This window comes from Gavia stellata, chromosome 3 (genome assembly GCF_030936135.1).
Source record: "Gavia stellata isolate bGavSte3 chromosome 3, bGavSte3.hap2, whole genome shotgun sequence".
In the NCBI taxonomy this organism is placed as follows: Eukaryota; Metazoa; Chordata; class Aves; order Gaviiformes; family Gaviidae; genus Gavia; species Gavia stellata.
Window position 1 is genome coordinate 98,107,625 of NC_082596.1, and position 13,683 is coordinate 98,121,307.

At 42.9% G+C, this 13,683-nt stretch overlaps 1 protein-coding gene across 2 annotated transcripts in view; it reads left to right on the forward strand.

The window, feature by feature from the left end:
• GFOD1 (Gfo/Idh/MocA-like oxidoreductase domain containing 1) overlaps positions 1-12,730 on the forward strand; it is a 70,635-nt gene extending 57,905 nt beyond the window's left edge. For both annotated transcript variants that reach the window (XM_059815453.1, XM_059815452.1), the window contains one exon: positions 11,764-12,730. In XM_059815453.1, the coding sequence (XP_059671436.1) occupies positions 11,764-12,683 (920 nt within the window). In that variant the 3' untranslated portion in view covers positions 12,684-12,730. The remainder of the gene's footprint in view (positions 1-11,763) is intronic.
• The last annotated feature ends 953 nt before the right edge of the window (positions 12,731-13,683 follow it).

Genomic DNA, 13,683 nt, shown 5'->3' on the forward strand with positions numbered 1-13,683 from the left:
GCTTATATACTGAAGTCAAAAGCGGGTGTGTGGGGTGCAGTTTTCAAATGCATCCAGTTACATTAGTGCATCCCAGTCCATAGTTGAGTGCTTTGGTGTCCGTAGCCAGTACAGTACTTGGGAAGGTGAATAATGATTTTAGAATTTATTTTAACCACTCGAATCAGAAAATTAGGTCAAATGCATGCTCCATTCATCCCGCACTGTAGGGCTGACACACATTTCCTTCAGCACAGAGACCCTTCAAACTTCACTGGGCAGGAAAAGAAGTAGAAATACTCCAGCTGAAAATATTGCAGAGAAAGAATTTTAGGAAAAATGTTTGGAGCAGAGTCTGGGTTAAGTAGGTAGTGAAGCTCATGCTTCATATAATCATCATGTAGAAAGGATCATACTAGAAACTGCAGTGCATCTCGCACAAACAGATAGTATCGCTGAACGTTTACTGAAGATAAACAATCCTGAAATATAAAGTGCAGGGAGAGTACAGGGTTTGCTGCTCTGCACAGTGATGCCATGTGAGATACAGATAGGGATCTGACACTGCAACTTGTAGGGTTGGGGGGTTTTTTTAAGACTTGGATTTCCTGTCACTTTCCCTGTCACTTGGCTGGCGACATGTAATTTTTCAATGTTCATAAAGCTTCATGAATCCTGTACAAATCTGCCAAAATAATGGCTACATTAATTACTCACCAGCGTTAGTCTGATGTTTATCTTTTGTCAGGTTTTTATTTAGTACCTGATCACAACTTGCTAGTTTTAACGACAGTAGAAAGGGTAGGCAAGAGAAACATAAAGAAAATTAACTGTAATTATTAGCCATAAATTTATTTGATTCAGAAAGCATAAACAGTTCCATGATGGAAAGGCAAGCTGAAAGAAAATTGAACTGCCTGATTTCCTAATCCTCCCAAAGCCTTTACAACAGCTGGGCATTTAGTTGTTTTCAGCTAACACAAAAAGAAACATATTTAAATACAGATAATAATGCCTCAGGAGAACAGAGATCGACCATAGGCTGTGATTGTCCTGTGATTTCATTACTGTGGAGAAGAAAGGTATTGTAATATACTGGACTGATGGCGTGCATTTTGCTCTAGAAGTTGAATAGAGGGATTGAGAGTAATTGGAACAAACAAGGGACCAAATAAATACACAGATTTTCACCAAGTTTTCTATTTAGTCCTAAGACAATTAAAATCCCATTGAAATTAATGAGTGGTTGCTTGAATAAGGTCTAAGTAGAATGGTTTTCTTTTCTCAGTTTATCTGAGTACATAGTGGGAGTCTTTTGATTTTTTTCTTGCACGGGGAGGTACTCAGCAGGGATGTGACCCTACAGTTTTGGTTGGGATTTGAAGATATAAAAATTGAATAGGAATTTGGGAAAGCCAGCCTGGTTTGTCCCATATACTTTTCTCCAAGTGCATATGAGAGCATGGAAAGCATCCAAGTAGGGCTCAGGGAATATAAGTCGGAGCATGTTTCAGATGCCTGAACAGATAATCTCAAGCTGGGACCCCTGAAGAATTTCCTTGTGGTGTGCAAGGAGCTGGTTTGTCAGGATGTATTTGCACCTTCTCTCGATTTCCCAGCAGTTAAAGTTTTTTATATAGTTAAAAATATACTACGTGCTTCATTTATTTCAGTCTCCAGTTATTATTTGCATAAGCGCCTGCAGAGGAGTAATCAGAATGACTTGCCAGGTGGGCTATAAACCAAGCATCGAACTCTAGACCATGTTAGGAAAGGGCTAGAGAATTTTGCTTTGCCTTGCAAAGTGTGCTCACGTACATAATAACACAAGGCTTAGCTGCTTTTCTTGCTTTCAAGCACATTGCCTATGGATTCAGTGATGCAGATGCTTTATACTCCCAAATCAAAGGCCACAACTAGCCAAACTAACAAAATAAGCAATCAAAAATTCATATGGACTTACTAGAAAAGTTACCTTCAAGTCAGCACATTGTCAACATCATATGGATACATATGGTCTTTGCAGAAGAGGTCATATATCATCGAATCTTAGAATATCTCAAGTTGGAAGGGACCCATAGAGATCATGGATCCAACTCCCTGCTCTTCGCAGGACTACCTAAAACTGCATGAAGCACCCCTGAGTCCAACGTCAAGCACAAAAGGACTGCATCTCTTTCAAAGTGCCTTGAATAGTGTTACAGCAGCATTTATACCTACAGCAACAGTAACGTATGTACAGACATGGCCCCAGTCCATAACCCTAATGACTACCTCCATGCAAATAGAAGTTAGTGCCAATATTAATACATAATGAAAATTGATATAATCCTTACAATCTTCTCTCATCCTGATGAACCATCCTGGTTCTGCTTAGATGGCAGTTATTTACCTGCAGTCATCGTTATAATTGGTTGGAGTCAGCAGGGCTATTTTCCCAGCCTAGGCACCACACCTCAGCAGCTATCTACAAAGAACCCAGCATCTCTTTTTTTTATTTCAAGACAAACCAGTTCCCCATCTTTCGGTTTCCTAGAATGGTTTTACAGACCGCTAACCCAGCTGAAATAATTTCTGTAAGCTCAGAGCTCCTCTTAACCTTCTTCTCATTGAGACTGCTTGAAGTTCATGCTGTTTGCGTGAGCTGCGCGTCTCGTTAGCTGCGTGACACCTAAGCCGTCGAGGGAGATGCCGCTCATATGTCATTAGCAGCAGGGTGTCTTTGCAGGTTTTCTTTTCATCGTGCAGGTAGTCACTTGAGTGAACTTTGGTTTAGCCTATGGTTACAGAGCAGCCAAGGCAGAGGCAGTCACAAACAGCTTTTTTGCCATGTATTTGAATGTTTAGGATTTTGTTTTCAAAGCAGTTGTGTGGAAAAGAGGTTACATCAGTGAGGGTAAACCAACCTAAAAACTGGAATCACAGTGTGACACACCAGGGCCAGAAGTAGGTGCGTGAACTGAGGCCCTCACATTGGTGGTGGTGTGTACAGTTCGGGCACGTGCGTGTTTACTGTATAGAATTTTTCGTCTAATATTTGTGAAGTGCGTCTCATCCCAGTTGACTATAAAATGTAACAGCGCACGTGTTCTTTTACTTCATAACATTTTGGTGCAGAGGAAGAGATGGAGGTTTGTAAAATCTGTATAAGCCATTGATTTGCTGTGGCCAAATGAGCTGTTGCTTGTCAGCAGGGCGGTGTATTACTCCCTGAGTGCATTCGCCGTCTGCTTCAGCTGCGAAGGAAAATATGTTCCTTCAGTCGCTGTTATTTTCCTTCACACTTAGAGCAGACTAGGAATACACACATGCCCTGTTAATATGAATCAGTTCGTGAGCTATGACTCATTATGCTATAGTAACTTGATTTTTTGCAACAGCTATACATATCTGTGATTAACAAAGATTGCCTTGGCCAATGTTAGAGCTGTGACTAATGCCAGTCTTGTTAGGAATTCATCATACAGATTTATCTCCTTGTCAAAAGTTTTGTTAAATAAGGTTTCCTCAAAGAAACATTCTCTTGCCATCAGTTTTCTCCTGACAGATGTATTGATTGAAATAAATGTGTTTTTCATGCCACTCAAGGAACTGAGTGACAGATCATGCACTGAATATGATAAATACAGCCATTGTTCTTATTGTTACTATAATAATTACTGTATCGCAATACCGACAGCAGAATCATCTAATAATAGCAGAGACACCTCTATATACTAATAAAAATCCTTCTCCTGTGTGAAAAGGTTTTCAAATCACCTGTTTTTATGAGATGGCCCAGAAATTGCTCATTTCCCAGAGCAGAGCAGCCTTCTATCAGGTTTTCCACTCCTCCTGTTAGAAACGTACGTATCCATATTTATTTAGACCATTTTCTGAGGGATTCAAAAGCTTTTCATCATTATTCAGTATGTGATTCATGCATCTCCACATCTAATACATCAGAAAAAAAAACAGTAGCCCCATAGAATAACCTGTTCCAGTATTACATTTCTCTGTTCTGTTGTACATATTGGGCAATAGGTTAACTCACGTGTATATCACTGTTTTAATGTAGATGCTTTTTCTCCATCACCCCTTCCTCTTGTCCAGTCTCTGGGTACAGAAGGGTGCTCGTTTTCTCTGAAATCTATTTCTTTCTCCTCCGTTGTTATTTTTTTTCTGCAGAAAAGATGCTAGCAGGGCACACACGAATATTGGACTGAAGGAGAGCCTTTTAGGATGGGCCTCGGTGGATTGGGGATGTTGCTGGTACCATTGGGGCATGCTGTGCAGCTCCTGGAGTGGCTGGAGCTCCTCTGGGCTGTTTGCACCAGCCCCTTCCAGCATCCTCCCTTCTGCCTTGTAGTGTTCTTCCTTCCTCTTCCCTCTCCACTCCCCTTCTCCGTTCCCTCAGCCACCTTCCCGCTTTCCTCTGCTGTACCCCCTGCTGCTGCTTGCTCATCTGGAGTGACTCCAGAAACCCCCTCACGCCCGCCCTGTGCTCCCCTGGGAGCCCCGGGGCAGGGCGGGCAGGACCACGGGCTTCGCCTGCGTCCTCCCGATGCCCAGGTTGCCAGTCCCCTGCTCCTACACCCAGATGAGCTTCATCTTGATGAGCACCGGATCCCAGTGTTGTGGCGAGACTGCCGAAGGAAAGAAGCACTTTCTGTTGAGACAACTCTTTGGAAACGGTGCCTGGGGGCCGGGGCATTGCCTGCTGCTGAAAGCCAGGGGCCAGAGTATCCTTAAAGTCATCACCTGCAGCTGAGCAAGGAAGGAGCCCTTTGCGGAGTTGTAGTTAAGAGGGGGTACTGCTCACCAAGTAATATTGCACTGATTGAAGAGCAGATCAGAAAATCATGATTTATGGTGCGAAAAATGTATGGCTTATTGTGCATATAGCGGGCTAAACTGACTATACGATTGCTGTATCTCTGAGAGACTGAAGAGCCGCCCCTGCTATGAAAACTAAATGAACAGCGGCTGTATGAGCTGCTTCTGCCTTTGAATTCTGTATTTGCATACAATTTCTGAGAGGCAGTCTCAATGCTGTGTGTCTCTCCTTAGTACATATGCACTAGAAATACGGACTGGTACTGAACTGGTCTGTTCCAGCTTCATACAAAAGGGACCACGACTGTGAGGCTATCACAAAGACAGTTCGGAAACAGCAAAAATAGTGACATCTGCTTTTAGCTTTGTGGGTCTCCCCTGGAATCAACAATTCAGCACAGTTACAGCTCAGGTCACTTATATTTTCTTCTGGGTTTCTTAGGGAGTGATGAATTCGGAAGGGAAAGATTTTTATTACCAACCTCTGTTTTTGTTTAGTGTCTTCAAGTATTGTCATGAGTTAGTGTAGATAACGGAGAAGATTTTTGAGGTCCTGGCTAAATTACAGCCTCCAAATGTTATATCTTTTGCAAATTTGAAAGAAAGGGGTAGAAGGAAATGGTTTGAATAGCTGTGAGGATTTCTGAAGTCATTACTGAGGGAAAAAATTATTCTGTGTGTATTTTGCATATAGGTATACCCTGGAATTCACAGAAATGGAAAGACATTTTCTGAATATCCAGTGGGGTTGCAGTAGTACCGTCCACTAATACGATTAGTATCGCAAACAGATCTCTGCCTAGTATGGGAATGTGCAAAATACACAGTTCTACTGATAAGCAGCTTCTATCAAACATCAATTTAGCTGTAGGGAACCATGCCCTGGCTCCCAGTCCCTTACGTAGTTTCTGAGATGGTTTCTGGGCAAAACCACAGAGTTGACAACGTGTGTACCGACGTGCAGAAGAGCAAGTTGCTGTAAATCAACTAGTGGAATGAGCGATAGTGACTTTTGATTTAAGCCATTTGTTTTGACTAGGTTTTTTTGATGTATTCCTAAGGAAAGATCTTTCGTCAGTATGGCCAAAATGACTGATTTGCAGCAAAATATAGCCGTTTAACTGAACTTGCTACTTTTTGTTTGTTGACTTGGGCACATTTATGAAAGTAGCTTTATATCTTATTTGTAAAAGTAGCTAAATATCTCAGCTTAGTTTTTCAGTGTTGCAATGCTGGAAAAATGTGAATGAAGTACTCCGCATCATGTTAGATGATACTACTTTGTATTTGCAAACTATGTCAAACTGCATTAGGATAGAAACCGTGATCTGATTACAGCTGATAATACATGTACTAATAATGCAGCACATATCATTGCAACATGTCTTGCAAGCCGTGAACAGAACTGAGTGCCAAAGATGATTTGCCCCCTGATTCTGCATAGGATTCAAAGATAACAACAACAACAGTTGCAATCGTCAAAATCTGAGAAGAAAAGTTTGCCCATATTTATTTATTGTAACCATATTAATGATAATGTGGATTGTCACCACTTGGAATGTAATTTTGTATTAGCTTCTTTTTTAAAAAATAAAAACAGTTTTGAAGAAGATACTATTATCTGATATAAATGTTTAAAATCATACATTTGAAATAACCTGATAAGCACGCTCTTCCACCACTCTTGTATTTGCTGAAACTCTCAGACTGTTCCTTGAATGTTGACAGTTCCTCTTTAGCTTTAGAAATGTATTTTTCTGCTGACTAATTTAGCTTAGTCCACCAAAACCTTATTTTCCCCTTTCTCTCACCCCCTGCCTGACCAAGAGAAGGTAGCGACTGCTAACTAATGAATCTTTTTGGTGCCAGTGAAGGTTTTGATTATATGCCCAGACTCCAAATAGAGCCCTTTTTGATTTTCTTGTGAATAGGAGGAGGAGAAAATATTGTATTGGGGTCTCATGTCCTGAGCCGAATAGATAGAGGACTAGTCTTGTTCCAGTTCAATGATGGATGCTCCTTTTTTATTTTTTTTTTCTGTTAAAATGTTTTTGTCCTTATTTGAAACAATCAGAGCAGATGGGAAAAAGGCTGATATTGCAGGTTTCAGAATCGATGAAGCCTGTGCCAGTTACAGATGCTGTACCCTCCCTGCGCTGTGGGCCCAGGAGTTCTGGTCGTTTTTAGGCTGTGCAGCACAGAGATGTTACAGGGGCAAAGTAATCTGGGCTGCTGGTAGCCAAGGAGCTAAAGCCTTCTGTAAAATGAAGAGCTGCAAATGCCAGGCATTTCAAAATCAGGAGTTAAATTTCTTACTCTAGTTCCTTACTCTTCCCCCACATTTACATGGGGAAAAAAAAATGAAATGCTACTAACCTGGACTGTATCGACTCGCCACTCACTTCTGGGCTCTTTGGCTTTCAGAATTATCTCCACATTACAAGGGCTTCCTTTTTCTAATATGAAGGCTGAGGTCTGCAAATAAATCACATGACTTCCTAACAGAAATAATTCCTGTGAGGTGGGTGACAAGCCACTAGATCATAGTTACAATTTGACTTTCCAGTGTGAGGTGCTAAAGAAATCTTCACTCAAACAAATGGTAGCATCAATGATAGCATAGAAAATTTTCTTCTATTTCCTCCGCTGCTTCTAGAGAGTTGGTTAGACATGTACTTCTTCAGAGATCAGTGATCTTAAATAACCTTCTTAAAATAAATGCAGATTGGTATCTTAAGTTGTGGAGGTTTGGCTTGGGGGATATATATACCCTGGGAGATAAAGAATAGTCAGGATGGACCATTCGGCCTTTAACCATCCTTGTGAGACACTGAGAAGCACGAAGACACTAGTGTTAGTAGTGGTTTGGTGACGTGGACTTGCTCTGGAAACTTTGGTTCATTTTAAAGAGGAACCAAGCAGTTGTCAGATGTTGCCATCTTCCAGTCTTTAGCATCCAAACCTAGAAGTCAAATTCTCTTGTGTGATTTTGCTCAAACTCATGTGCTTTCACAGTTTTAAGGACTGCTAGAGCAAGTTTTATCTACGTCACTGGCCTACGGATTGGGTCTATCTCATGGATGGACATCTTCCAGCTCCACCATTATTTGTTTTTTCCTGTTTTCCTGCTGGAGGGAGAAGATAGAGGGGTCCAGGGAGGCAGACCTGTTGGATCTCATGTGGTTGCCACCTTGTGGCCCCACGCCTGTGGGCGCAGGTGGCTCACTGGCACCACAGCACGGTGCCTGTCAATGCAGGTTCCTCGCATTTCTGGCTGTCTGTGCCTGGAGCAGTGGGTCATGGAACAGGTCTGAGGCTGAAGCCCTGCAGGGCAACTGTGGGTGGACTTCGGAGAGTCAACCTGCACTCCTGGGAGCTTTGCTAGAGACGTGTTGCCCAACTTCAGCTTTGGACTTGGGCTGGCCGGGAGCGAGCCCCCCCCCTATTCCGTGCCACGTCGGAGAAATCCCACGTCACATCACTTAACACCTGGCTGGCACTGCTCTGTCTCTCATTTGGAAGCACAGCCAAGCAGAGAGACTGGGGTGAAGGCTGTGCAGTGCCCTCAAAAAGAATGACGTGTACTTAAATTCTTTTTCTTCTTCCTTTTACCTAAGAACTCAAGAAATCAATGCTCAGAAGTTGCTTGATTGAGAACTGTAGCATCGTAGACTGGATTTCTTGATGCATGTGGAAGGGGTCTGTATGCTTTCATACAATGAGATGTATTCAACTCTGTTGCTTATCACCACAGACAAATATATTGCACTTTCTTGCTGAAACAAGTTGACAGCACTTCCCTGCTTTTATGTAATTAGTAAGTTCTTGCTGTTTGCTGTGGTGTGATTTTCAAAGATGTGTGAAACGGCAAAACACACTGATACAATGACAGGCGGTAACGGTTGGTCCTTTCTTAGAGAGTCTTGTCCAAAAGTTGACAGGATTAGACCCTAACCCCAGGCCAGGAGAAGGGGGTCAGGTCCCAGAGAACCCCCCTGCAGCACCTGCAGTGAGAGCACACCTTTGCACGAGACTGTCAGTGTTGGGAAGGGAGGTTTTTCCGTGCACGCTGCCCTCTGCTCTGCCTGTCACAGCTTTAGAGAATGGCTCAAAGGGAAGGTGCCTTTTTTCCTTCTCCTTTTGAGAAGAGAGCAGAGGGAGGAGAGCAGAAAACGATGGCGTTTTGATCCGCCTGTTTCTTATTCTAGTTGCATAAACACACCAGAGGATTTCTCTAAATTAAATTAAAAAAACCTTTCATGTTCTCTCCCTGCTTCAAGAAAGCTAATGTGGCTGCTTGCAGATTTGCAGCTACAGAGTAGACAAAGATCTGTAGTGTGCACTGACTCAAGGGCTGAGCAGTGTCATGCTGAAAGAACCTGCACGAGCTTTAATAGAGTATAAAAGCTTTCTGGGCACCAAGCAAAAATCTGTTTAAATCCCTGACAGGGATGAGAGCACAGCATGTATTATCAGTATATGCACAGAGATGGAAAGGCTCTCGAAACGTTTGCATTTTGGTTTTGCTGTAATTAAAAGGTTTCAACCTTTCCAAAAAGGTTGAAATAGTGGAAGGAGTAAATACACGACTCCACCTTTTCTCCATCTCCATACAAATATTTAGGGCTCTTCCCTTTTCTCTGCATGTGTGCCTGAATTACACTGATCCTAATGGCAATTTTTCATGAATATAAGGGATGTAAAAACCCATAGGCATCTCTCTCATATTTATAATCATAATTTGGTACTCAGATTGTGACAGTCCAAAGTGTTCCCTGCCCCACACTGTGAAGGACTGACCCCCACTGTGCACACCCTGAACACACAGCAAAAAGATTGTCCCTGGGCTGCAATTCCTAATGAAAGCAGACCCTTTTCCTCATGAGCACATGTGTAGAGCTGCGTATCTTGAGAGATTAGTGCCTGCAGAGACCCCAGATAAAATGTGGCAGGCGTCTATGAGGCAGAACGATGCAAGCTGAACTGGAGCAGAAAGTGATGCTTGTGAAGCAGTGGTGAACAGGTCAGATGATGACGTAGTACGTGTGGGTTCTTTGAGGGAAAATGACTATTTCAGGAAGGTTTGACTGTAGGCAAGTTTTGTCTGACTAAGATTTCCCTTATTTTGATAACTAATTTGCCTAAAATCTCTCTGCAAGGATTCTGTGTAACTCAAGGACTACTATATTAGTGATCTGTATCAAGTGGCATAGCTGGAGCTACCAGTTAGAGCAATATAGGGCAGGTGGATGAATACTTTCTCCAATATCAAACAGATGCAGAAAAAATTATTGAGGAGCAGGAAAAAAAATGCTATAAGGTTGAAAATGTCAACTCACTCACCAGCAGCAGTCTGTAAAGATGAGAAGAGAAAAGTGATAAAGGAAGACCATGGCCATTGAATAGAGGATTCCTGCCTAATATAAGAGGAAAATGAGTACATCTCTACTTTTCTGATTATGTAGAAGGTAAATAGGAGCAAGTCCAAGGAAGATCTTTCCTTTCTTGGCTGTTACTAGATGTGACTGTCACTTCAGTGGCGACAGCCCTCCCTCCAGTTTCAGCTACTCAAATAGCAGCAGACAAAGACTGGGAATAGGCAGTGTGGATAAGCTGGTTATTGAATGTTTGGACTGTGACCCCCTTCTTCTTCCAGTTAGGCTGTTAAATATTCATGTAAGTGGGCTCAGACAGATCCCTGCCATCTGTCTGTATTTATATGACTTCGTCCAAACAGCTCCAAAACATGTAAAATTTTATCCTCACACTAGCTCTTTAAAGAAAAAGGGATTTCTCACCTATCTGAAGGGAAAATGAATCAAAACACAAAGCAATTTAGTGAGTAACCAGCAGACAGGATCCAAATTCAGCTCTTTGAAGTGCCAGGCCCAGCTATAGCCCCAGGGTCTCAAGGCAAAGATCATATTTAGTGCTATAAGGTGTTGTATAGCTCACCTAATATTGCTCATTAAGCATAAAAAAATCTTTGTATGCAACTATAAAGGAAACCGGAGATTCTGTCACTGCATGTGTGTATGGGTACAGAATGAAAGTATCTGATGAGGAGAAATCAATAAAAACCCATTATTCAGGCATCTCAGTCTGCATTGCATTCAGTTGCACACCTTGATGTCCAGATAAAACAGGACTGTCATGCAAGCTTCAGTAAACAGTGTGCCCATATGGGCAATTCTGTGAGGGAACAGATTGTCACAGCTATGTTTGACCTGTTTTAGAGCAATCGTGGCTCTCCCTCGGCAGTGTGGATGCGCTGTTGACATTTCAGCAGAGCTGCTTCAAAAAAATGAGTGCCATTGTCAGAATAGCATGGCATTTTATGAGTGAGAAGCAATTCCTTTATTTTAAACTAAGCAACAAGCCCAGTACTTCTCCCTGTCTCCAGTCAGAGCCTCTTAAACACGGGAAGGATGAAGGAACAAGATGATTGAGAAGACAAGCCCAGACGTTTCAGTGTACGTACATCAAGTTCCTGTGGATGTGAGGTGGTGTTACTCATATGCTTCAGGGATTTGAATCTGAAGCTCAGATTCAGCTCTCAGAAGCCCACACACAGGCAGGTTATTGCAGAAGAGACGTCTATGACATAGCTGAGTTGGGGTGGTTGGTTTTGTACCTGCTTTCAGAAGGTGGCAAATGTGAGGCAGCAGTCTACCTTACCTTAGCTTACATTTTTATCTCTCCAGGCCCTCACATTCTTGCTATTTTTAGGCATGAGTGCATTTTGAAAATAAAAAGGGATGCATTTTCACTGTGGTGCTTGAGAAAATGTTACCTGCATTTTGGAAACATGCCAGAGGGGGCTCTTTCTGCCTTTAACACCATATTGAAAAGTTTTCTTCTTTCAAGGATCTTTCTGCTTGGCTTAATCTTTAGGAATAGCATTGAGGCTTGGAACTTACTCAATCGATATATTTTTGTTGATGATTTTTTTTTTAAACTGTTTTTCAGGCATTGGAAAAAACGTCATCTGTGACCGAACGGCGACTCCCCTGGATGCCTTTAGGATGATGACCGCGGCTCATTATTACCCAAAGCTCATGAGCATCATGGGCAACGTTTTGCGCTTCCTGCCTGCTTTCGTGAAGATGAAGCAGCTGATCCAGGAGGGTTACGTAGGGGAACTGCTGGTGTGCGAGGTGCAGGTTCACAGCGGAAGCCTGCTAGGCAAGAAGTACAACTGGAGCTGTGACGACCTGATGGGAGGTGGGGGCTTGCACTCAGTCGGCACCTACATCATCGACCTCCTGACCTTCCTCACTAGCCAGAAGGCTGTGAAAGTGCACGGGTTGCTCAAGACCTTCGTGAAGCAGACGGACCACATCAAGGGGATACGGCAGATCACCAGTGATGACTTCTGTACGTTTCAGATGGTCCTGGAAGGCGGCGTGTGCTGCACAGTGACACTCAACTTCAACGTCCCAGGGGAGTTCAAACAAGACATTATTGTGGTGGGTTCGGCAGGACGGCTGATTGTAATAGGCACTGATCTCTATGGACAGAGCAACAGCTCTCCTCAGCGGGAGCTCCTGCTAAAGGACTCCACGCCGGTCAGCAACTCCTTACTTCCAGAGAAGGCCTTCAGTGACATCCCATCTCCCTACCTCCGGGGCACCATTAAGATGGTTCAAGCTGTCCGGCAGGCATTTGAGGACCAGGACGACAGGAGGACCTGGGACGGGAGACCCCTCACCATGGCTGCCACTTTTGACGACTGTCTGTATGCCCTGTGTGTGGTGGACACCATTAAAAAGTCAAACCAGTTGGGGGAGTGGCAGAACATTTCAATCATGACCGAGGAGCCAGAACTGAGCCCGGCATACTTAATCAGCGAAGCCATGCGGAAGAGCAGGATGTCTCTGTACTGCTAGCTCCTCTCAGCTCCTAGGAAAGAATAGGAACCAGACAGCTCTTGAAGGAAATGGTAATTCAGCCCCTGTGAAGGGCTTGGGCATCTTAGAAACAGCTGAGGATACGGGAGAAGGAAATACGGTGTTTGGATCAACTAAATGTGTTGGTGGCTAAATGCCAAAATGATAAGGTCCTTAGAAATGCCCGAAACAGATAGGAGACTTAAGAGCTGACATAACTTAACTGTTTTAATAACAGTATTAGCTGGCTGATTGGGAAGATATATCATGGACTCATCTCCTGCTTGCAGGTGCTTTAGATTATCCAATTGTGTTTACTGTGAAAGGTTGGGAAGATCCTTTTAGATTTTCCTTACCTACCAGAGGGCTGTGAAGGTACTGTCATGTCATTAAATTTTCTGTAGTGTCTGACATGAATGGTTCCTACCATGACAGCTGACACCACCGTGCTGTAGTACTACACCTCTAACCAACACACGGAATAACAGGACTTGGTGTGAAAGTGTCGTGTGATACAGAAAATCTCGGCAGCTCACTTTTCATATAGCTTGTTAGGAGCTTCTCTGTGTTGGTTTAGCTAGTTGTTTTTTGTTTTGTTTTGTTTTGTTTTATTTAAAGCACAATTACACAGGAAAATGTGTGGCTTTTAAAACAAAGCAGTCCTCAACCACAGGGCATATGCCCCAGTATTGGGGGAGGGAGGGTCTTCTGTGAGCTCCCGGTAAGCTTCAGTGTTAACTGCACAGATTTGCTGATTACAATGGGTTGTGCAAAACCTTCATGGATGGCAAGTGGTATGACACAGGTAGTGATAGTGGGTTTGATTATACAGCTGAACTCAGGCTAGTCTTATGAAGGTTTACACACAATTTCCTGTGTCTGGGACTGACCTTTGAGTGAATTCATCATGCATTTTGGTTTTAGGTGGAAAACAGTAGAAATCCAACCCAAAACCATATGATGCTTAGACAGGCAGTGTTCTTTTAAACCTTTGTGAACT